Source organism: Crinia signifera, chromosome 11 (assembly GCF_055691185.1).
Source record: "Crinia signifera chromosome 11, ASM5569118v1, whole genome shotgun sequence".
In the NCBI taxonomy this organism is placed as follows: Eukaryota; Metazoa; Chordata; class Amphibia; order Anura; family Myobatrachidae; genus Crinia; species Crinia signifera.
Window position 1 is genome coordinate 12182357 of NC_139227.1, and position 24169 is coordinate 12206525.

The 24169-nt window shown below is 44.1% G+C and overlaps 1 protein-coding gene across 1 annotated transcript in view; it reads left to right on the forward strand.

Moving 5' to 3' along the window:
* Positions 1–24169, forward strand: part of CDH8 (cadherin 8) — a 372134-nt gene that overhangs the window by 121978 nt on the left and 225987 nt on the right. The window contains exon 3 of the mRNA XM_083163864.1: positions 11377–11671. Within this exon, the coding sequence (XP_083019990.1) occupies positions 11377–11671 (295 nt within the window). The remainder of the gene's footprint in view (positions 1–11376; positions 11672–24169) is intronic.

Sequence of the window (24169 nt, forward strand, 5' to 3'; positions counted from 1 at the left end):
ATCACATCACACAGGGTCTATTCCAGTGGCATAACTATGATTTGGGCGCCCCCTCCACAACTAAAGTTTGTGCGCCCCCCCTCCTCTCCTCCTCACCAATGCCACCTGGTCCATTGCTGCCCTCCAGGATCAGCAGATACTCCTGTCTGCAGTCCCAGCGCTCCTCCTGTTAGAATGTTACTTGCAAAATGGCCGCTGCCTTACAGAAGATCGTTATTTAAGATGCAAGAGGAAGTTTCATACTTAAAACCATCTGCTGTGAAGGGGCGGCCATATTGCAAGTGATACTCTAACAGGAGGGTACGCAGGACTGCAGACAGGAGGATCTGCTGATCCTGGCGGGCAGCAGTGGACTGGTTGGCAACGGTGAGGAGGGGGAGGGCACACAGCTGGCAGTGACAGATTCAATGGCAGGGGTGGCCCCATTAGCAATAGCTCCCGCAGGACACAGAGGGGCTCGGCGCTCTGCAGGCTGCACTGTGCAGTGTGCGCTCCAGACCTGACCATGGACACTGAATGAGCCAGAGGATGATGCACGAGGCGGGTGATGGTAAGTAATGGGTACGGGGTAGGGCGACGGGCGTGCAGAGGGGGGGGGGGGGGGGCAGCCGGAGGTATGGTGTTGTGCCGCTGGGGGCCCGGACTGTAGGTCAGTCCCGGGCCCTAACATCTTTAGTGGCAGCCCTGAACAGTAGATACAGTCAGATATTCACATTACATGTACAGGAAAATTGTCTGCTGAGTTCTGCCATCCATGTAAGGTGTAAAGCTGCCCATACACGCTGCGATCCCGGCGTGCGTTCCGGGCTTAAATAGCATCCATCACATCGCATCGCATGCCTTGTGCATGCAATGCGATGAAAAGCAAGTACAAAAAGTATGTGCAGCACATACTTTTTGTACTGTGCGATGAGGTGCCACGGGAGCGCGCACCTCAAAGCACACATCGCACCGCCGGGAATCGCAGCGTGCATGGGCGGCATAACAGTTATATTGTATAATTGTATTTCTTCTCACTTTAAATCTGGTTCATATTGCAGCATACACGTTTATAAATGCATCCATTTATCTTATGTTTGAGCCAGAAGCACAAAACATGTAAGATTTGAGGATAGAGCCCAACATCTCTGCGTACCTGATTTCTTTAGGATAAAGGATTCCTTATGTCCTAAAATTACTTTTTACGCACATGCAAAATATCAACATATTGGCAATAATTAGGTACATACTGTACATTATTTCTAGAATTACATTAGATGCTGTCATCTGCAGAGATAGTTTGAGTTCTGACTTCATCCGCAGTGCTACATTATGAACAAAATATTAACATCGCAGGTCAAAATTTACATTAAAACTGTATTTTGCTTGGACTCAACACAGTGGCATCCTGTTAGCAATATATACTAGATGATTAACTCCTGAGAGAATACTACACTGTATTCCAGCCAATTACAAGCCAAGTTCTTTATCATGGCTACAATGTAAGCTGAGATATTTATTCCTTTCATTAACACTATCTATGCAGGAAGGATTTTCAACGTTATTTCGCATCAGTTTATTACCGGCCAAGTCAGCCAGCATGCGGTTAAAATATAAAATATTCAGCCCACTGTGATATCCAGTATCAGTCTGGTTTATTAATATCTGTCATAGCCAACAAATAAATTAAGCATGAACTGTCCAAATTTAAAGTTCCTTCCTCCACCTCCTGTAGATTTATCTTGTTTATCCAGTGCACAGAACAGAGTCTCACATTCTGATTGGAATTTGTTGTGCAATGTAAAATTTAATGTTGTGCTGAATAAGGAAACAAACATGTTACAAACAGTATGTTCCGCAATATGAACTAGCATATATACACGACTGCTGAAAGAGAAGTCCTACCAGTGGCGTAAATAATAATTCTGCGCCCCCCTGGCGAAAATGCAGGGGGGGCGCCCCCCCCCCCCCATGCGGCCGTTACCTCAGCCACGGCCACGATTGTACTGTCAGTGGAGGGGAGCCGGGGTGCGCGGAGGGGAGCCGGGGTGAGCCGGGATGGGGGAGGGGGTATTTACCTCCTGCCTCCCCCTGTCAGCCACTGTTTTCCCATGTCACACTCTGCCCCCTGCCACCCACTGTTTTTCCCTTTCACACTCTGCCTTCCCCTGTCTCTCTCTGCCACCCACTACCGTGTTGCATATTGTGAGCAACATGGCTGTCACTCCCCCCCCGCCGCCACCCCTGCTGTTGCTCACCTCAGAGCAGGCATCAGGAAGTGTGTGAGCACTTCCCGATGCCTGCTCCCCCTGCCAAGTCCCCAACACCAACAATATCGGCGGTGGGGGGCATTGGCTAGTATGTATAGGGATTAAGTGTTATCATTACTGTTTGGGATACACTGAGATTAAAATCAAAGTGTTCGATTTTTCACCTTGTCAACATTTCATGGGTGTCAACGACAATGTCATCATATTCAATGTTGACATAAGTCTCTTTTGCCATTCTCATTTCGACTTTATGAATGTCAACATGATAAATGTCAACAAAATATACTGAACTTATTAAAACTGGATTGTAGCCATTGTCCCCTTTCATCTCTCCTTCATTACTGTTAGTTTTGCCAATTAAAACAGTGAAAGTTCATTTCATTTTTCTTGAATTAAATAACAGAACAGCATTGAATCGTGCTTGTTTTACAAACTGCTGTCTGAACATGTGGTAAGAGCTAGCCAACGCATTTATGGCTATATAACAAGGTACCGGCCAATTAATAAAAACAAAATACTTTTGAAGCCATAAGAAATGATATTCATAAAATGTGTATTTTAGTATGTATTTTACTACTTCAACGCCGCATTTCCAGTAATAATGTATTACAAATTTTACTGAACACGCTCATGGATAATTATAAAATGAGGCTTAAAATGATATTCATTTTGTTTAGCTGCTGCTGCTGATATTCTCCAAACATACCAACAAAATATACATATTATTATACAGTAAGTATATATTCCACTAAACAGTTTGCGGACTGGATCCGAGTGTTCTTAGCCCTGCCTTCTGTACGGATCGCTCACACCGTCCGAATGCGGAGGCGCCGACTGAACGGACCGCGAGTGGATTTTCCATGTGAACACCTCCTCCATCTGTGAGAACCTCCCCCATCAAGTGCTCCAGACCACTCGGGCATTTCTCCGTGCAAACGCAGGGATGTGGGCGGGCAGCTGACATCCGGCTATGTCATATGTCCGCCCCCCACATGTGCGTCACGGCCACATTATCATACGTACGCCCAGCGTTTTCATGGGAACGCCCATGAAACGCGGGGCGTACACATATGGTAATGAGCCCAAACAGCCCTTCACACCCCATGATGTGAATGTTCAAATATTCTCTGTAAAGCCCTGCAGAATTTGTGTGCACTATATAAATAACTGTTAATAAACAATGTTAATAAATAAAGATATGTCCTCATTCTACTAGTTTTTACAGACTTCGACGCTCCAATGATCATAGCAATAATTTTGTACTTGCTCCTGAATCTTATTCATATCTAGACCCAGTGCCGGGTTTATCAGCACCCTAGACAACACTTCAGGTTACTGTACCACCACCACCACCCACACATCAATACCGACTTTCCAGAACCTCAGGTGAAAGTGTGGTGGTGGCATCTTACAAGTTAAACACCTGCTATTTGCATTAATTTCCTCGAGCACACCTCTCTCAGAGTCAAACTTAAGTTTATTATAGTCAGACTCAGGGGCAACCCCAATATTCTGGAGCCTCTATGCCCCTGCTTAATAGTAGAGCTGTCACTGTTTATATCCTAACTACACACATATTTGTGTATAGTGTCATGTGGCACTAGGCATGGTGTGTCTCATTCGTATCGGACATCTGTCTTTTGATGTTTCACCCATATAAGCAAATCATTTGTGCACAGAAGCTACATAACAGGAATAACCTGCATCAGTAGTCAGGGAACCCATGCATTGTTACTGTGGGGTAGATGTACGAAGCAGCGATAAGGGAGAAGTGAGCCAGAGGAGGTGTCCCATGTCAACCAATCAGCGCTGAAGTAACATCTGTAATTTGCATAATATAAAATTATACAGAGCAGCTGATTGGTTGCCATGGGCCATGTCTCCTCTGGCTCACTTCTCCACCCATATTACCTCTTCGTACATTTACCCCTTTGTCACATTAGTGACGCAATAAAATGCTTGGTCGCAAAGTCTATGATGCCTACTGGGGCTATTTGAGGAAGGACTGAACTCATCTGTGCTTGGCTCTTTGCTGATAGTGGAGGCAACTTGTTTGTATGGGAAAACACCAGTTATATACACACTACTTGAGACTGTATATACTGTAATCAACAATAATGAAGGGATGAGAATTACATTTACAAAATAGCTTTCATGCAAATATCCTCCTCCAGAAAGCGGCGTATCCAGTAGAGAACATCTCCGTGTAAAATGAATACATATATTTTACAGTAAGCTCACTCTCCACATCTAGCAGGTCCCAGGCTTTGAACTGTTACGTTTGAGGGGAAACACATTGATGAAGCGCTAGCTGTCCCATAATGCTTCAGAGGCCACTGTGTGGAGTTTCAGTATACAATGTAACATAGAGTTGAAAGTGACATCCGCTATATACAGTATAACTGATTGCTTTGAAACCCCACAGACTGAGATCTTTGATCACCTTCGTACTGCAGGCCAACAGCAAGAGCAGATTTCGGCAATTTTCTTGTATACAAAAATGTAACGCCACAAAGCTCCTAATTATACAAAGGTGTTCTATAAAAAAAATGTATAAAGTGGAAAATCTAACGTGAATCACCCCCTATATTTCCTGTTGTTTACCAAACATTTTGTGTAACATTTTATTGTGTTCAGTCTATTTCTGTATATTTGATTTAATGTTTTTTGTTTATTTTTATCCTTTGCTTGTTCTTCAGAATTAGCATTACGGAATATCAGCAACCTTTTAGAGACATTTAATCTTCCTTTTGCCTTTCAAATCATTTTAAGTGTTTCTTTGTAACTGTTTAGATATTAGCACACAGGGAATAATCTCGTTTGCTCAAAAGTTGGCATGGAAGTAACACATCCCACAGAACAGATGCCACATAGAGGAATATGAAATCTGTCCAATTACGCTCATATTCTTACACTGGTCGTAACAGGAGACTCAGCAACTAGCATATTTATTGAGTTTGATGCTATCTGAATCGACAGACACGCGCACAGTCCTACAGCAAAACCATTTTCAATTGATTGCAAGTGTTAAAGGCAATTTAAGACCTCGTGGGAGGTTTCTTCTCAAATTATCAACAAGCTGAAGTTTTCCTGAAACCGGTAACACGGAGCCGTCCTGTAAAGCCACACTAACCTCATTTTGTCTTAGCTTAAAGGAGCAATGCCCCTAATAATGGAAAATGACATACAGGACAAATCAGTTTAGTGAAACCACCAATAGATTTTGGCTGCCGTGCCCCGCTCCCCACTACACTAGTGCTCAGACTCTACGGCAGGGCTGGGCAACAGTGGCCCTCCAGATGTTGATGAACTACACATCCCAGGATGCTTTGCATTAGTTTTGCAATGTGGCCATGCTGAAACTGATGCAAGGCATGCTGGGATGTGTAGTTCATCAACATCTGGAGGGCCGCTGTTGCCCAGCCCTGCTCTACGGCGTATGCGCAGACCTCTGGAAAAATGGCGCAGTGGCCATTTTTCCAGTGATTCCAGCAGCACTACTGCATTCGTCGTAGGACTCTGAAGGGTACATTTTTTTTAAATAATTAGTGCAGTGTGTGTGGTGTTGGCCCCTGTGGGACTCGGCAGCCTGTCTGCAACCATTACAAATACGCCACAGGACAGGTGGTTATAGTATCTGTTTATTCAAGATGCAATAGGATGTTCAATATACTTATCATTAATGATTATACTCAGTGTTGGACTGGGGCAGTCCCTGCCTCTGTGCCAGCAGCAGCGCAACAGAGTCTTGGAACTAAAGGGCCCTAACTGTACTGCGTATGCACAGATCTCCGGAAAAATGGTGCAGCGGACATTTTACCTGTGATTTTGGCTGATGCATTAAAATGGGACTCCGGAGGTAGTAAAGCCCATCTGGGATTTCATTTTTACCTATATCTCACCCTATATATATTAAAAAATTAGATTGTATCCATATTTTGTATTACTATACACCTTACATAGTGTTCTGAAATCATTAGGAAAGATAGCGGTTTAGGAGCCGAGCTAATATAGTGTACAACACAGAAGACACATTTTGGTTCCATGAAGTATAAATGACAGTATTTTCTGTACATATAAGTCAGATTTCATGAGTTACAATAACCTTCCTCTTTTCCTGACCTATTTCCAACACTTTTTTGCTAATCTAATAATTGACTTCACATACAGTATAAATGTTAGCAAACCGCGAGAACCGTGCACATAGCAGCAGTTTCAATGAACATCTAGAAACACAACAAATAGCGAATAAACATACTGTACTTATTGTGTAGTATATGGCATGTCGGTACAGTGCATACTTGCCTACTTTTAAAAACTAGTTTCAGGGAGATCATAGTTGGTAGCAGAATTTTGCACAGCGCCCCACTGAGGGGGCGTGCCATTCTCCACTTAAAGGGCATGTCTAGTTCCATGTTTGAAGAACGTGGCACCTAGAAGCGTAGGTGTGTACTACTGCAAGTGAGAGGAATCTTTTAAAATGACTTATATCCAAATGTAGATGAGCCCCCAAAGCAGTTAGTAGTAATCTGTACTTGGTAAGGTGCTGGGAAATGGTGCTGATGATTCAATGTAAAATATATCTATCTCTCATTCCTTTTTTCCCAAAAATGTTAGCAGTTAACTACTATACTTGGTAAGGTGCTGGGAAATGGTGCTGATGATTCAATGTAAAATATATCTATCTCTCATTCCTTTTTTCCCAAAAATGTAACGTGTAATGTGGGCTAGGTGACATTAGGGAGATTGCTCAGAATTTAAGAGGTATGAGATAGAGGGCCAGATGCACTAAGCTTCAAATGTGATCAAATGGAGAGTGTATATAGCCAGCCAATCAGCTCCTACCTGCCATGGCGCAGGCTGTGTTTGAAAACTGTCAGGCAGGAGCTGATTGGCTGGCTGTTTATAATTCTCCTTTTTGTTACTTTTTGAAGCTTAGTGCATCTGGCCCAGAGACAGAACCAGGCGGTGCTGGGTTGACATTTCACTGGGATTAGAATATCCACGATAATAATTAGATATAATATTTTATGCACCAGTGTAATTCTCTAGCGACAGGCGGTGAGTCATTTTCCTGCGCTACATATTTCCTTTTAATCCTATACAAAAAAAAAAGACATAGTTCACCTAAACCCGTCCTTGTTAATTAAATGAGGGCCTTTCCCTGGAAAAGTCAACATTTTGTAATCTAATTATTCTTACTCGTTGAATATGGACAGTCAGGAGGTCAGCAAATGTCAGAGCTTTCATTTAGTGGAAATAAGCTCTGTCTGTGCCAATACATAGAACCAGCAGGCAGGTGTAGATGGAGACATGGATCTAACGAAATAAAACATTAAGATCTTGCTCTGCAACATGCACTTGACACATGGCTGCTGCCATAGCTGGAGACAGATCAAGATACCTTTGGCCATGGCTAACCTTGTATATCGGACAGAGTCACCAAGGGAATTTACAGTAGCCTACATAAACCGGATCACAAAGTGCAACAGCAATGGTGACTATGGCCCACCCTCTTTACTGCAAGGAAGGGGGCACGAGTTTAGACTAGAAGAAAGACGTTTTTGTTCCCTTAGAAGGAAAAATGTATTCACGGTCAGGGCAGTCAAACTGTGGAACTCTCTTGCTGGAGAGGTGGTGTCGGCTGAAACATTAAATATGTTTAAAATAAGGTTGGCCAAACATTTATTGGATAAAAACATCCAGGGGTACAAATAAGAACCATAACCTGTCCTTAAAAATATCAGAATATATTATATAACAAGGTAACTATGTAATTCTAGGGGGTAAATTTTCTAAAATGGGAGTTCTATTGATGATGGGATGTTGGCCATAGCAGTCAATCAGATTGTATATATTATCTTCTAGAGCAGGGGTGGCCAAACCGGTCCTCGAGATCTACCAATGGTCCATGTTTTCCAGGTTACCTAGCTGGTGCACAGCTGTAGTCAATACTAACGGTCACATTTTCAAACCTGCTGCATTCATTCCTACTATAGATCCACAGGTTGCCTGGAAAACATGCAACTTTGGTAGATCTTGAGGACAGGTTTGGCCACCCCTGTTCTAGAAGGTGCTATATAAATAAGAAGTATATTCTGGTTGATTGCTTTGGGCAACATCCCATCCTTCAATAGAACTACCCAGAGATGTACGTAGCGGCGGTGATAAAATATGCAAATGGGCAGCAGAAGGCATCCGAAGTAGAAAGAAGCTTCTGGGAACGCTGTAGGGGAAGCATCGGATCACCTGCCTTGACATTTGTCATCTGAGTCATCAAGAATGCAGCCACTGGCTTTAGAGCAACTAGAAAAGAGGGGTGACACACCCCATTTCCAAAGCACTGCTTGTCATCATCTCATCACCACTTTCAAACCCCAGCAGCATTCAAATAATGCTTTGGGGTTTGGGGTACTGCGATCGAAATCGTACATGAACATTAGGGTGACATCCATCTATGAATTAAGGTCCATACACACTAGGTGGTCCCCGCTGCCAATATTGGCAATCTGGGTCCCGGTGGGGTGCCGGCCTTGGCAAGTGCATCAACACTTGCAGATGCCTGTGGGTGACAACCGATGAGGGGGGCGGGAGCAGAATGCAGTACGGCCCTTGTTAATGATCCGCTCCCTCATCTGTACATGCACAGATGATGGAGGGGTCGTTAACGACCCATGGGAGCGTGCATCGGCCGTTGGCTAGAGCATACACACTAGGCGATATAATGAACGATATCGCTCAAAAGTTCCAAAATTGGTGTTATCGCTCAGTATTTCGCAAAATGAGTATGGGGCTTTAGATCGGATAGTCCCAATATTTTACTATATTGAGGCCTGAGTATTAACTTCACAAATCACAGAATAAAATGGAAACTTGTGAGCACAGCAGTAAATGAGTGGTTGGATGGGAGTACAGGGCTGCCACAGGGAATTGCCCCAAACCCTGACATCTCGAGACAGGTGCTGTAGCACTGAGGAACACATCAATAATTCTAAAGTTATTTTGCACAGAATCGTTGATGTAACTCAGCATTAATATGTACAGTCTACTGAATAAATATAATCTACCATGGCTGTTAACATTATTTGTGCTTTAAACTTTAATGTGCAACAATAAACACAAGATCTCAGTGACATTTACAATCAAGTTTGTTTATTCTACACGGTCAGGCATATATAATAGGTATCGGGAAAGACAGATGCAAACATGTTGGGCGGTATTTAATGCCACCGGCGAGGGGGTTAAAAGGATCTCCAAAAACAAGCCCCCAAACTGTGAGGTTCTTGGGTGCAGGGGTGTCAGTTGAATACTGAACCGCGAGCTGCAAGTAATCAGCACTGCTTGCCGTCACAGCTCGCCAAAGAGCATTGAATACCGCCCATTTTCTTTGCTCTTAGCAACTAGTGTAGGACAAATCAGTGACAACAGGTTGATGAGTCACATAGGCTTGAAAAATAACCTCAGTACTTGCTATGTACTAAGCCTTGGAGAGATATACAGTGGAGAGTGATAAATTACCAGCCAATCAGGTCCAACGTGCCATGATACAGGCTGGGTTTGAAAAATGACAGGAGCTGGTTGGTTAGTTGTATATAACTCTCCACATTATCACTTTTCAAGGCATAGTACATCTAGGGCCTAATTCAGACTTGATTGCAAAGCGCATTTTTTCTCAAATAAAAATAAAGCAGGCAACATTTACCCTGCATGGAAACAACATAACCCACCCAAATCTAACTCTCTCTGTACATGTTACCACTGGCGTAACTAAGCTACCGCAGCCCCCGCCATGGCGGGGAGGCGCAGAGTAACTATGGGCGCCTGGGGGGCTGCGGTGCTATAGATACCCGCTGCGTTGCTGCCCGGCCGCATCTGCGGTCACTGCCCGTCACTCGCTCCCGTCGCCGACTCCTGCTGATAATGAAAAGTGACACTTAGAAAATGGCTGCCCCCGTATTGCAGACAGTTTTGGCAGCCATTTTCTAAGAGTCACTTTTCATTATCAGCAGGAGCCGGCGCCGGGAGCGAGTGACGGGACAGTGACGCAGATGCGGCAGGTCAGATCCTCCACTCCTCCCTTTTTCGCGCTCTCCGTTCCCCCTCTACCCCGCTCCCGGAGGCTCATGGGGCATGTAGTCCTCTTCCCAGGGGTCCCCTCACTGCGCTTGTGCTCGGCTACTGCTGTGAGGGAGATCACAGCGTCCAGGTATTTACCTGGCTAGGTGTGGGGTGTGTGGGGGGGGGGCGCGCCGAGGCGCCGAAAAAATTTGGCGGGGGGGCGCAAAATATATAGTTACGCCACTGCATGTTACATCTGCCCCACCTGCAGTGCACATGGTTTTGTCCATTTGAAATTTTTTCTGAAGTCTGAATTAGGCCCCTGGACTACTGTAACCAGACAGATATGACAGTTTTCTTATACTTGTCCTTGTATTACTCATTATGTTATCGCTAAGACTTGGGGGAGATGTACAGTATTAAACCTTCTGAGGAGAATAGGTAAATAAGTTGGCCAAAGCAGCCAGTCAGCTATTTCCTATGATTTTATAGAACGTACTAGAAAGATAATATCTAGAATTTTTTTGGTTGTTATGGGAAACTTCTTTGATTTAGAAGATTGTTTCCATCCCCCTCTTTCTGTGAAAATGTGAATTGCTATATACCGTAGTCACAAATTCTACTTTTAACCCCTTTATACAGATGGAGCAGCTCCTCTTGGACCCTCCCCGCTGCTCCCCTATCTCGTCCGTAGCCCCCACACTCCCCCCTAACCCTGCCCATCTCCCTGAAGCGGAGGCAGGCAGGGATTCCGCTCACCGCTGCCGAATGACTGGGACACTCAAGCGTGTGAGATGCTCAGGATCTCCGTCAGCGATCACCAGCTAAGGGAATTTGGCCATTCCCAGCGCTGGCTGAGAGGCGCTCCATCTGTACATTGTGTCACTACTGGCGGTTCTCAATTTACTTAAGTACTTTGAGAACTATTATCGGTGACTGCTTCATTTGGTTATGTGTCAATTACCTGGACAATAGTGCGTTAATCTTCGATTGAAATTCTTTGCAACGCAGTCGCAAATGTAACTTATTGATAGTTGCAGCACTAACTGAATGCTAATTGTCGTTATAGCTTCACACGGACCTGGATCCTGGAGTCAGCAAAATCAAGTATATTCTATCCGGAGAGGGAGCTGGCACAATCTTTGTGATCAATGACAACACTGGAGATATTCATGCAATGAAAAGACTTGACCGCGAGGAGAAGGCGGAATACACATTAACGGCCCAAGCTGTTGACAGGGTTACAAGCAAACCTTTGGAACCGCCTTCGGAATTCATTATTAAAGTTCAGGACATTAATGATAACGCACCAGAGTTCCTTAACGGACCCTATCACGCCACTGTTCCCGAGATGTCCCTTGTGGGTATGTATATTGATAAGTCTATATACAATTGTTATCCTGCTATTGCAATGGTGATGCGATCTGTGACATTGGTTCTCAAACTTTGGTATATCAAATAGACATAAAGTAAATCAGTCCAATACGCAGGTTCTTAAACCCGGTGCTCGGGACCCCACACAATTCATGTTTTCCAGGTCACCCCACTTGTATGCACTCATTATTCACTGACACGTTTGAAAAGATCCACAAGTGGAGCTAATTATTTCACTTGGGATTCTGTGAGGAGACCTGCAAACATGCACTGTGTGGGGTCCTGGGAACTGACTTTGAGAACCTGTGGTCTAATACATATAAGCAAATATATATTACATTTATATGTAGAGTACAGAACATGGATCACAAACAGTATTAATTACCGCACCTACATTTCTGGCATAGTATCACTTAGTTTAGATTATAGGGTTCTTCGAGCACAATGAGTGTTTCTCAAAACTCAGTTCCCAAAGAACCCTAAGGAGTTCTATTGAAGATAGGATGTTTCTTATAGCCTCCATAGTCTTCTAGAAGGTGTTATATAAATATGATTGGATACTATGGTCAACATCCCATCTTCAAAAGAACTCCCATCTTAATAAATTTACCCCAATTAGTCCAGCTTTAAAAAACTCTATGGATGAATAATAGTTGTTAAATCCAAATATCTGACATAGTGTACCAAGTCCAGACTTATCAACTCCCGGAATGTCTTGGAGAGTTCTACATTTTTGGCCATTCGGTCAGACTGCCAGGAGAGTTAGGGCAATGCTGGCCTCACCCAGAGTGCAGTGGATGGGCCAGTAATTAGATAACTTGAAGCAGGGGGGTGTAATGATGATGTTATAGAGCAATGCCGTTAGTGGGGCCTCCATAGAGGGGTGGCACAATCCAAAATTCAAATAGGAGCCACGCCAACAGCCAGTGAGTTCTGGACTTTGATGTTTGGTAGAGTTTTGGGTGGCAGTTGTTATAGCTCCTGTATTTAAATTTTGAACGATGCTGCAGCCCTACCCTCTGGAGCCTCCTCTGGATGCAGAGGGCTATGCGAAACACTCATTTAGTAGGTACTGTACTTGGTAAAACTCATCTACATTAGGATGTATGCAAAAAGAAGAGTTTCAGAAAGCTCTCTATTAGGACATACTGAATTGTGCATACTGTAGGTGATAGAAAAGTCATCTTTTTCTAATTACTAACCAGGCATAGGGTGAGATTGATCAAATATTGGAGAGAGATAAAGTGGAGGAGTTGCCTGTAGAAACCATTAAGCTACTAATTGATATTTTACAGTCTGTGCCAGTGGTTGAAGTAGGAATTTAAAAGCCCATAAACGTAAAAGATTTTGCTAAAGGAAAATATATTTGACATACATTGTAACAGTATATAGAATAAAATAATCCATGATATAGAATTATGCAACCTGCGTCCCCTACCTCCCCTGTATTCATCTACCTCTTCCCCATATTTGTTTTATTTCCCCTTTCCTGAATGTTTGATGTCACCCCTGCTCTTCTTACTTCCTTCTTCCCGTACTGACCCTGCACCTCTCATACACTCTGGAAAATGCTTTACTCAGTGCTTAAAGTGGCAGTAATGCCAAATCGCTATATACCACCCAATTCCAGTGCTGGTCTGTGCTAGAAAAGTATCAGAAGCTGATTGGGTTCTTTGAACAACAAATCCAGCTTACAGTATCTCTCTCCAAAAAATGATAAATCTCCCCCGTAATTGCACATTAATCGATAAGTTTGGTCATATTATCACATTTGCACTCTTATCGTAGCTTGTCTGTATGCCATGGCTTGGAATGTTCAAAGCTGTGAACATTACAGTATGCATAATACACTTCTGTATTTAACTCAAACCGCTTGGTGTCTTTACAGAATTGACAGTATTTTTCATTTTTTTAATAGCCCAAAACATCACTAAATGATATGTGCATGGTCTAGAGGTCAAACTATTGTCACATATTAAGTTTTTTTAGTCTTTCAGTTAATTAAAACAATCTTGAATTATTCCCAGGAAATGTCTGATTTAAAATTTATTGAGCCATATAATTATCTGATTACTATCGCAATTGTTGCATAGCAACACTGACCAGTATGCAGTTGTCAGGCCTACAGTATATATGCCAACTAACACCTGAACCATTGGAGAAAGGGGACATTACTGACATCAAGGCAGCAGTTGTCAGGGGACAGCATCGTATTTAGAGGCATATCATATGTACTGTATATAATCCCAAATTAAGGTTCTCATTATTTTGAGTCTAACAAATCTACAGAATGTAAATCTTATTTGTCTTTGTTCTTAAACAATGTCCTTTGTTTAGAGGTACTGTACCTATATGCACAGTAATCATTATAATCTGTTCATGTACATACATTGGCAGGTGCCGGTCCACTCTCTCTCTGGTACACAACAGCAGTCAGAGAGATACTTCCTGTCAGTATGTCTGAGGCCGAGGAGGGCCCCATTGCCTCCACTACACAGCATCCAACACCTATCCCCAGCTTCACACACATCTGCTGGCATCCAAACACCCCCACCCCTGCTCTACATATGCAAACCGGGATCCAACATCTCCCTCTCCTGCTCTGCACACACCAGCCAGCATACAACACCCCCAACCCTGATCTACACACACACACTAACCGGAAACCAACACCTCCATCTGCACTCCACACACACCAGCCAACACCCAACAACCCCCCCACCCCTGCTCTACACTCACTAGCCGGGATGCAACACTCCCCACCCCAGCTCCACACACATCTTCTGACATCCAAACATCCCCACCCCTGCTCTACACACACAAACCGGGATCCAACACCTCCCTCCCCTGCTCCATACACACTAGCCAGCATCTGACACCTCCCACCCCTGCTCTACACTCACTAGCCAGGATGCAACACTCCCCACTCCTGCTCTACACACACTGAGATCCAACACTTCCCTCCCCCACTCCACTCACATCAGCTGGCATCTGACACCCCCACCCCTGCTGTACATAACCGGGATCCAACACCTCCCTCCCCCACTCCACTCACAACAGCTGGCATCCAACACCTCTCTCCCACTCCACTCACAACAGTTGGCATCTGACACCCCCACCCCTGCTCTACACAAACTGACCGGGATCCAAAACCTCTCTCCCTGGCTCCACAAACACCAGCTGGCATCTGACACCCCCACGCCTGCTTTACACGCACTAGCCAGGATCCAACACCCATCTACCCCTCCACTCGCAACAGCCAGCATTTGACACCCCCACCCCTACTCCACACACACACCAGCCAGCATCTGACTCCTCCCTGCCCCACTTCACACTCCAGCCAAGATCCGACAGATCTCATCCCCACTTGACACACACACACACTACCTCAAAGCACTCACACACAGTAGAAGCTGCAATCCAAACTCCCCGCAGCACACAACATAGCCGGCAAGTAATACAGTCTAGCGATGGACATCGCATTGTGATGGTACTTAGCCATTGATGATTTTATTTTGATGGTAGTACTTTTACCATTCTATGGCCGAATTCTGATGTTTACCGCCATCAAATGATAAACATTTGATGGTGATTTGATAGTCCCGCCACCCCCGGCCAGCCGTGCTGCAGTGCTTCTGTGCATGCATGGCTGTGCTGAAGATATTTGCGCATGTGCAAAAAGGGATTCTTTTTGAAAAATCATATAATTTTTTTTTTCTATCAAATCAGTGGTTAGTTACCATCGCATCAAAAGATTCGATGGAGGAAGCCCAGGCATCATTTCACAATGGGTCTCCGATGTCCATCCCTAATGCCGTCCTTATCGAGTGCAGCAGTATCCAGCAACCCCCTCCACCTGCACCCGCCTACGCGTACAGAGTTTAAGACAGAAACATTACGGGTTAAAAAAATCACCAAGTGGATAAAAAATCCTTTCACAATCACCCTTTAAATTCTTCTCTTCCACCAGTTGTAATTTGTTGTGGATAGTTATTTAAATCATTTACCTTGTGCGAATGATCCATTTTAATTGAACAATAAGTGAGGAACTATTGCTCACAGTATTTAACTGTTCCGGAGTTGCTTCATTAGGCCACGTTTCGTTCTCAACCATTTCATCTGTAAGTAAGATGCTGCTGATCAGACTCAGGCAGGGCATACAATACAGTACGTGATCTATTTACACAAGTGACAATTGCAAAAGTTCTATAACAATGACATCTCGGGCATTACTATATGTTTATTAATAACACAGGCAACCAGGGGCACTAATGCCAAAATCTGCTCCTATGTACGTTGCTCAATGCATTTTCAACTGTATTTAACAGCTTAGTTAGCATCCTTATTAAATTTCCTGATTTTCCCAAAATTCCATGTATTTGGCCCCAAATAGGGTGTGATCTAATGAAAACCGGCATGATTTGGGCCAGCTGCTGAATGAAATAGTATGTTTCAATACTTATTTTCTATACAAGCTTACAAATACATTTTCAGAGGCAGTTTAACCCCTTCAGCGGCACTCCTGAGAATTTTCCGGGGTTTGCTCCAGTGCGCAGACTGGCAAACCCGAAAAAATCTCAGGAGTGCCGCTGCTTGCGCTCCCTCCCACCAGGCAGCGCATCTGAGCTGAGCGCTGAGATCAGCACCGCACTCAGCTTCAGCGGCTGCCCGGCCCTGCCTCCTTCCCCCCAGCTGTGTGCTGTGTGAGCTTGTATCGCCACGCCGCACACAGCCAGGTTGCCAGGGGCAGGGTCAGGCAGCAGCTGATGGACTTTTCAGCGGCTGCCCGGACCCGGGTGTTACAGTGGTGGTTTTTTTTAGGGAGCCCTCCCCAGAAAAAACTCTCCCAGTGGGGAGAGCTCCCTAAAAAAGGGGGTTAAGAGGGCATGTCAGCAGGCTCTGATCAGGCCTCCACAACTTGGGTGGGGGCCAGTGGTGCAGTGGAGGAGGTAGTATAAGGTGGTGCATGTACAGGTCTTGAAAATGGTGCCAGAGCCTTGGTCCCAAGGACATTGATACTGTAAATACACAAATCACTGGGAGAATGCCCGCAGCTAGTGCCAGGCTGAGGGAGCGGTAAGTATAATTATATAAGTGGACTGTGTGCAGTGTGTGGGCCCTATGTGCATTGCCCACTTTGTACCCATTGGAAAAACTTGTGCCAGGAAGCTTTTATTGGGAGAATTCCCATGAAACACTGTTGCAGCATGGTGCGGTCTCCAGTGATAGCTACTGACCAGTTGTGCCCCCCATCCCCAGTTAAATCGTCTACCCAGCTAATGGTAAGTGGAGCCAGATGCTGTCCATGTGACTGAACAGTGACTGGCAGTGACTTCCTATTGGAGGTCCTGCCTGCTACGGCAATCTCATTGGGAGGTGTTCCCTCCCTCCAGGACTGCCAGTCCGAGCTGCGATAGGCAAGAAGCTGGATTCCTGTAGGTCACCACTCCCTATCTTACCATGTAGCCCTAGCCAGCTTCTATGGGCTGCAGCCAGTGCAGTCCATAAAAGCTGAGTCCTTTCACATGTGCCGGCCCCTGCATAGATTGTGGAGGTGGTGGCAGTGCACCCAGTGGCCTGTCTTTTCTCCAGGTGCAGGAGGTGGGGTGAAGGAAGGGGCAGCCCCCTGCTAAACACACCAAGGTGCCGTCGCTGTTACTGACAACCTTTGATGTATTGGGAGAGGACATATCTCTGTAGATAATGAGTTTTATCTTCCATAAATAGATAAACTACAAAGACCTGATATATTCAGCACTTTATCATAAAGTAAATAAGCTTTTAGAGAAAGGGAAAAAAATACTTTTTGTGTATTATAAGTGACATAGCTGCAGGTGTATGCATCTAAGGTAGCAAAACTATATAAATATAAATGCAAATTGTGTCATTCTTATTTAGAATAGGACAAATTGTGAATCTCTGTGCTTGTATTATGATTGACTTGTTGAACAGAGAACAATGAACCTGATTGGAATGGTTTTATGGCTGGTTTGGGAACATCTGTTTTTCACTCTACCATGGAATGAAATAGAAATATATGCAAAACAATATGTTTATCAGCCTAAAATAAAATACTGAAATACTCTGAATCGGAAAGGGAAATGCACACTGTGCACAATTCACACACCACCTACAGTATCAGTGATTGAATTTTAAAATAACTTTGTACAAATAGTCTTAGTAGATCCACTGTCCTACAATTCACCTCTGAGAGGTTGGCTTTGCATGCTAAAACTTGTAGTTCCACAGTAACTACAGGGTGTTCGGAAAGTCACTGTGCACTTTTCATAAAGCAGCGAAAACAGTGGAGAAGTGCAGCAGTGGAGAGGTTGCCCCAGACTTGCCTACTTTTGAAGATTAGTTTCAGGGAGATTATAGTTGGCAGTAGAATTTTGCACAACACCCCATTAAAGGGGTGTGTGTCATGCTCCACCCCAAGGGCGTGTCTAGTTCCATATATGGGCGTATATGTGCTTAAATGCTTGTTGCGAGATATTTCTAGAAAACATTAGCAACTACATTGAGAAATGAAGCGGGTATTGACAATAACATTGCTGCCTGCAATAATGAATATTTGTTTGCAATTATTTTCTGTGACATTTAGGGTGATATTTAATAGGATGAGAGATTCAGAAGGTTAGAGATTTGGTAAGAAATCTCCAGTTTTTCTAAAACGGCAATCATTTACCCTGCAAAATCAAACTGGTTAACAGCTGCATAAGGTGGGTTAGGATAAACCAGGGAGATTTCTAGACTTCTCAGGGAGAGAGGGAGATTGCTCCTATTTCAGGGAGTCTCCCTCAGAATGCAGGAGGGTAGGCAACTATGAGTTGCCCATGGTAACCAATCACCTGCTCCATATAATTTTATAATATGCAAATTAGAAATGTCACCTCAATGCTGATTGGTTGCCATGGGCAACTTCTCCATTGCTTCACTTCTCCACAGTTTTTGGTGCTTTATGAAAAGTGCACAGTGATTTTCCAAACACCCTGTAGAAGTTTATAGACTTCATAATCATAGTCCTGTTACAGGATAGACAGACAGATAGACAGACAGATAGATACTGAGGGAGGACCCATCACTCAGGACTTAAAGTAAAGTGCTGTTGATTTCCTGCTCCGGTGCCTTCAATAAGAGGGAGTATTTCCTTCTTGTATGTAGATACTGTAAGTAAAATAAAGCGGCACTCGGAGACTAATGGAGCCCACACACGCACCGATGCCGGCGGTGCGATGCTATGCGATGGGGTGTGCGCTCCCGCGGCACCTCATCGCACAGTACAAAAAGTATGTGCTGCACATACTTTTTGTACTAGCTTTTTATCGCATAGCATCGCATGCTAGTTAAGCACAGAACGCACGCCGGGAACGGTGCGTGTGTGGGCACCTTTAGTACTTTGTGAAAAAAGTTGGACTCAGTGTAATCCATGTGCGCTGGTACTACGTTTCGGTTTCATTTGCATTATTACTACCTGACGACGAGCTCCAAAAAGTAGTACCAGCACACATGGATTACACTGAGTCCAACTTTTTTCACAAACTAGTACTTAGTGAAAAATGCCAGTGTTTAAGATACAAGCAAAAATGTGTAACCCCGACACTGCTGGACTCCGTTGTGCATATATAATTTATTAGTAAGGGTTCTGTTTATTAAGCTAGGCACTGGGGTAGGTGAGGGGTATACTAAGATGGGAACACAATTGAACATAGAATGTTGCCTCCAGCAACCAATCAGATTCTACGTATTATTTTCTAGAAGGTGCTAAATAAATAAAGTAGAATTTGATTGGTTGCTATGGAAAACATCCCATCTTCAATAGAACTCTCATCTTAGTAAAATTATCCCTTAAGCCCCGTACACACGGGGGAGATATATTGCTCAGTTTCTCCTTTTCATCAGCGACCAGAGATGGTCGCTGATGAAAAGGAGCCTCTGCTGGCGGTGCCGCAGAGGTAATTAGCTGCAAGCTCCTGCGACCAGCGATTAGAACGGGGCTGAAAACGGGAGCGCGCACCCGGCGATTTATCGCTGGTGCGCACTCCAATCACTGGCAATATGGTCGCCAGCGACCATATTTCCTGCGATTTTAGCCCCTATCGCCCCCGTGTGTACACAGATTTAGTCCCCAGCAGCAATTGAACTGAAAGATAGGAATCTGGTGATAATAATAATAATAATAATAATAATAATAATAATAATAATAATATTTTCTCATAAATAATAAAAAAAAAATTAAAATATTTTTTTTTTTTACTTTAGAAAAAAATGAGGAAAAAAATATATTGAAGCACTTTTGTACCCGTTGGCATACACGGACAATGCCATTCTGAGATTGGCGTTATAAATTGTTGGATAGCCAAAGTACTTCTGATACTATATTGGCCCATACATACTGGGCAACTAGTGTGCACGGGGCAGCGAGCGGCGAGCACTTATCACATCCTCACCGGCCTCCGGTATTACCAGCAGACGAGTGACGGGGTTGACAGATTCCCATAGCATCCTGCATTAAAAAGTCATCCACCCCCAGGAAAATTGCTTAGACAGGCGAAAATCTCCCAGTGTGTATGGACCTTCAGACTCCACAACCCACTAGATCACTGATGGCTAACCTCCACACTCCAGATGTTGTTGAACTACACATCCCAGCATGCCCTGCATCAGTTTTAGTATGGCCAAATAGGAAAACTGTAGCAGGGCATGCTGGGATGTGTAGTTCAACAACAGCTGGAGTCTCAAGGTTAGCCATCACTGCACTAGATCATTCCAAAAATAGGCTACAAGTTAATTCTAAACGTTCGCATTTTCCAACACTTATGGTGCTGTATGAATTTACCATATACTGCTGGATATATTTCATCTAGTTTACTATTCCAAACGGCTGTTCGGCTGACAGGTAATAAATAGAAACAGGGTGAGAGTGTATGTTCTATGATAAAGCAAGAACAAGTCAGCGCGATATAGCAAACAGAAAAATTGTGTTTATGAATGAAAACAGTGCACATTAGTATTTATCCGATCTTCCTGGCCGGATTCCACACCTTGTGACACTGCAGACGCTTTCCAGATACTCGGAGACGTAGGTTTGGCAGAAAGTTTTAGCTGTATTTATTATTGAAGCACTTTAAGCTAATTAATTAGATTATTATTATTATATAGTTAATGGTGGCCAATAAAGAACGGCTAATTATCTAAGCTTCACCCACAACTGACCTACTCAGTCAAACATTACCCAAACAACAAGCGTTATCCGCTCAACCTTCTACATGGACTGCCCACCCGTCCGGGTGGTGTCGCTGTCCCCGAGCAGGTGATCCAGCGAAGGCCTATAGTTAATGGAGGTGAGCACCCCAAATAACAACCATATACACAGAATCACCACTTAATGAAGACCTTACATCAATTCTATCTATTGGATGCATTGCAGGAGAGCAGATGGGTTTGGATGTGTGACTCAGTGGCGAAACAATAGCATCGCTGCCCCCGTGGTCGCGGAGAGGCGCAGTGTAAGTGCGGGCGCCGAGGGGCTGCAGTGCTATTGTAATGCCCCCTCTCCATGCCCCGCAGCTTTACCTGTCAGCGCTGCGGTGGTCCCGGCTCCCGTCCTGACTTCATTCTGAGCCTATGGAGACGGACCATCACAAAATGTCCGCCCCATACAGCAGACAGTTCTCTGAAACTGTCTGCTGTATGGGGGCGGACATTTTGTGATGGTCCGTTCTTCATATCAAAATGAAGCCAGGACGGGAGCCGGGACCACCGCATCGCTGACAGGCATCCCAGCTCCCACCCGCACCGATCACATCCCGGCTCCCACCCGCATCACTGACAGCCGGACTCTGCTGAGTAAGTAAGTATATGGGTGGCGGGTGGCAGGCGGGCGGGCGAGCAGGAAGGGGGAGGGGGGGGGGCACCAGAAACCTTTGGCGGGGGGCGCAATATTTGAAGTTACGCCACTGGTGTGACTGCAACATATATCTGCTCCATTGCAATGCTGATTATTTTCATATATTTATAAATATCATTGTTCTTATGTAGTATCAAATAGCTCAATTATGGGGGGTTATTCTGGTTCACTCCTTCTGCCAGATTCCTTCTTAGATGAAAAAAAAAAAAACATGTGCACTGCAGGGGGGCAGATGTAACATGTTCAGAGAGAGTTAGATTTGGGTGAGTTATTTTGTTTCTGTGCAGGGTAAATACTGACTGCTTTATTTCTACACTGCAATATAGATCTCACTTTGAAGTCAAACCCCACCAAAATCTAATTCTCTCTGCACAGTTTACATCTGCCCCACCTGCAGTGCACATGGTTTTTGTTCATCTAAGAAGGAATTTGTTGTTTTATTTTGTGCGGATGATAAATGTTCTATAAAGATTCATATTTTGACAATCATACTAACTTTTCACTTTAGTCTGTAGTAGTCACAGCAGTAAGTAACAGTATAAATCTACAAAGCAAGCAAAATGTAAAACATTTCCACAGATTAAACATGTCTACAGTAACTACAGTACATTCACAGTTAAATGTTGCCCATTATTGGTTGAAAGTCAAAAGGTAGACCCATCCAAAAGTTTGAAATGCATGATGTCGATAGTAGTAGTAGTACGTTTATTTATAAGGCACCGCAAAGTTTCTGCAGCGCCGTACATAGCAAACAAAAAACAAATTACAAGGTAACGTACAGGGTGTGTTGAAAAATACAGTATAAATAGGGGTATAGCTGGTAGAACTAAAATCAGCATCAGTTCAGAAGTAGGTGTCAAAATTGTCAAGGAGACTGAAGATGAAGTAGAGGAAGGGAAGAACAGGACAGGAGCACAGGTGAGGTAAAGAGGTAGGGTGAGTACGTTGATATGGTCAAAAGGTTGACACAAGCAAAAGATTAACATGGTTTTCCTCTTTTTAGTCTGTGTTGACATAGGTCGACATGTACACCGTTTAATGTGTCGACCTTTTCACTGTCAACCTAGACACTGTCGAACTAACGACCACATCCCAATTGCAGGTGATGCTATCCTCAGTGAACTTGGCAAGTTAAAAAAATCAAGTAGCCAATCAGGAGTGTTCTCGTACGTTGCCTAGGCAACCACTTATAGCAGCGTTGCCGACTCTCCCGGAATGTCCGTGAGACTCCCGGAATCCTGGGACATCTCACGGACTCCCGGAAGAGGGCCCCTTTCTCCCGCAGCTGCTGCTTTCCGTCCCCTATATGTATAGTGCGCAACTGCGCATGCGCGATGAAGCCGCGCCGTACGCATCGCGGCAATAGTACCTTCATCAGCCTGGAGACCTCCCCGATCCCCGTGTACGGCAACACAGTACAGTGTGCACGTGAAGCCGTCCACTGCCTAACAGCAACAGGTGACAGCGGCTTCCCCTCCCGTCCTCCAGGCAGCTAGTATTAACTAGTGAAGTTTTTTTTCTGCAGCAGCAGCACACAGTGACACTTGTGACAGCCGGCTCCGGCACACGGGTCACGGAGGCTGCTGCTTTCCACACACAGCACTAAGGTAATTGGATACTCTAGGCTTCTGTGTGAGTTCCCTGTGCAGCATTATAGCCCCTTTATCACTTGCCTTAACGTAAACAGTGCCCAAGCAGCAGCAGCAGAGTTGCAGCAATAATATTATCATCTCCCTCCTTGAGTCTGTCCTCCTCCTCCTCCGGGCACATCCAAAACCATATAACCCTTTGAGGACTACAGTGCAGGCAATCCATAGAGATATTTTTCTGATATTAATTTCTCATATTAATACCTAGATAAAACCCATATCTGGCTGCTTATCAAAGTACTGTAGGCCCGCCCCTGGTGACGCAAGGCCCGCCCCCTGGCTTTTCATTTTCTCCCTGAAATTAATTTTCAAAAGTAGGCAACCCTGACTTATAGCTTCTCCTGCATTTGCTAAACTTGTTCCATAAAATAAAATAAAAAATTCCATCTGGATAAAAAACTTGGAGTGTGCTTAGCGGAATATAGGTATTATCACCCCTTTACCGTCTAAGAACCTCCCATTAGAACAGGGAAATGTTACACCCCCGCAGATTTGTACTGTTTTACGTGAAATAACAGCACATTTAACTGTAATTAAGCCTTAATGTGTATTTTCTAGAGTAGAGTTTAGTTCCCCTTAACACAAATGCAAAGTCAAAACTGCTTAATTAACAGGCCATATTTCCGAGGTCAGCAGGAAATTAGCCCAGAGGGTAAATGTGTATTGAGAAGACGATCGGAGAGAAGATGGCAGATGTTGCGAAATATGTTTGCAATGAAGCAGATGTTGCAAATGTACACTGTAATTTTGTATTGTTTCATAGCAAACTTTACATAATCCAGAATCTCTGATACGTGTGGTATCAAGGATACAGGGATCATATTAATCCCCCACTGCGGTGGACATGTGTTGAATAACGTATTATGGTGGCAATGCGTGATGTTCTTGAAGAAATAGGTGAATCATCAGTGTATCAAAAATTCATAACT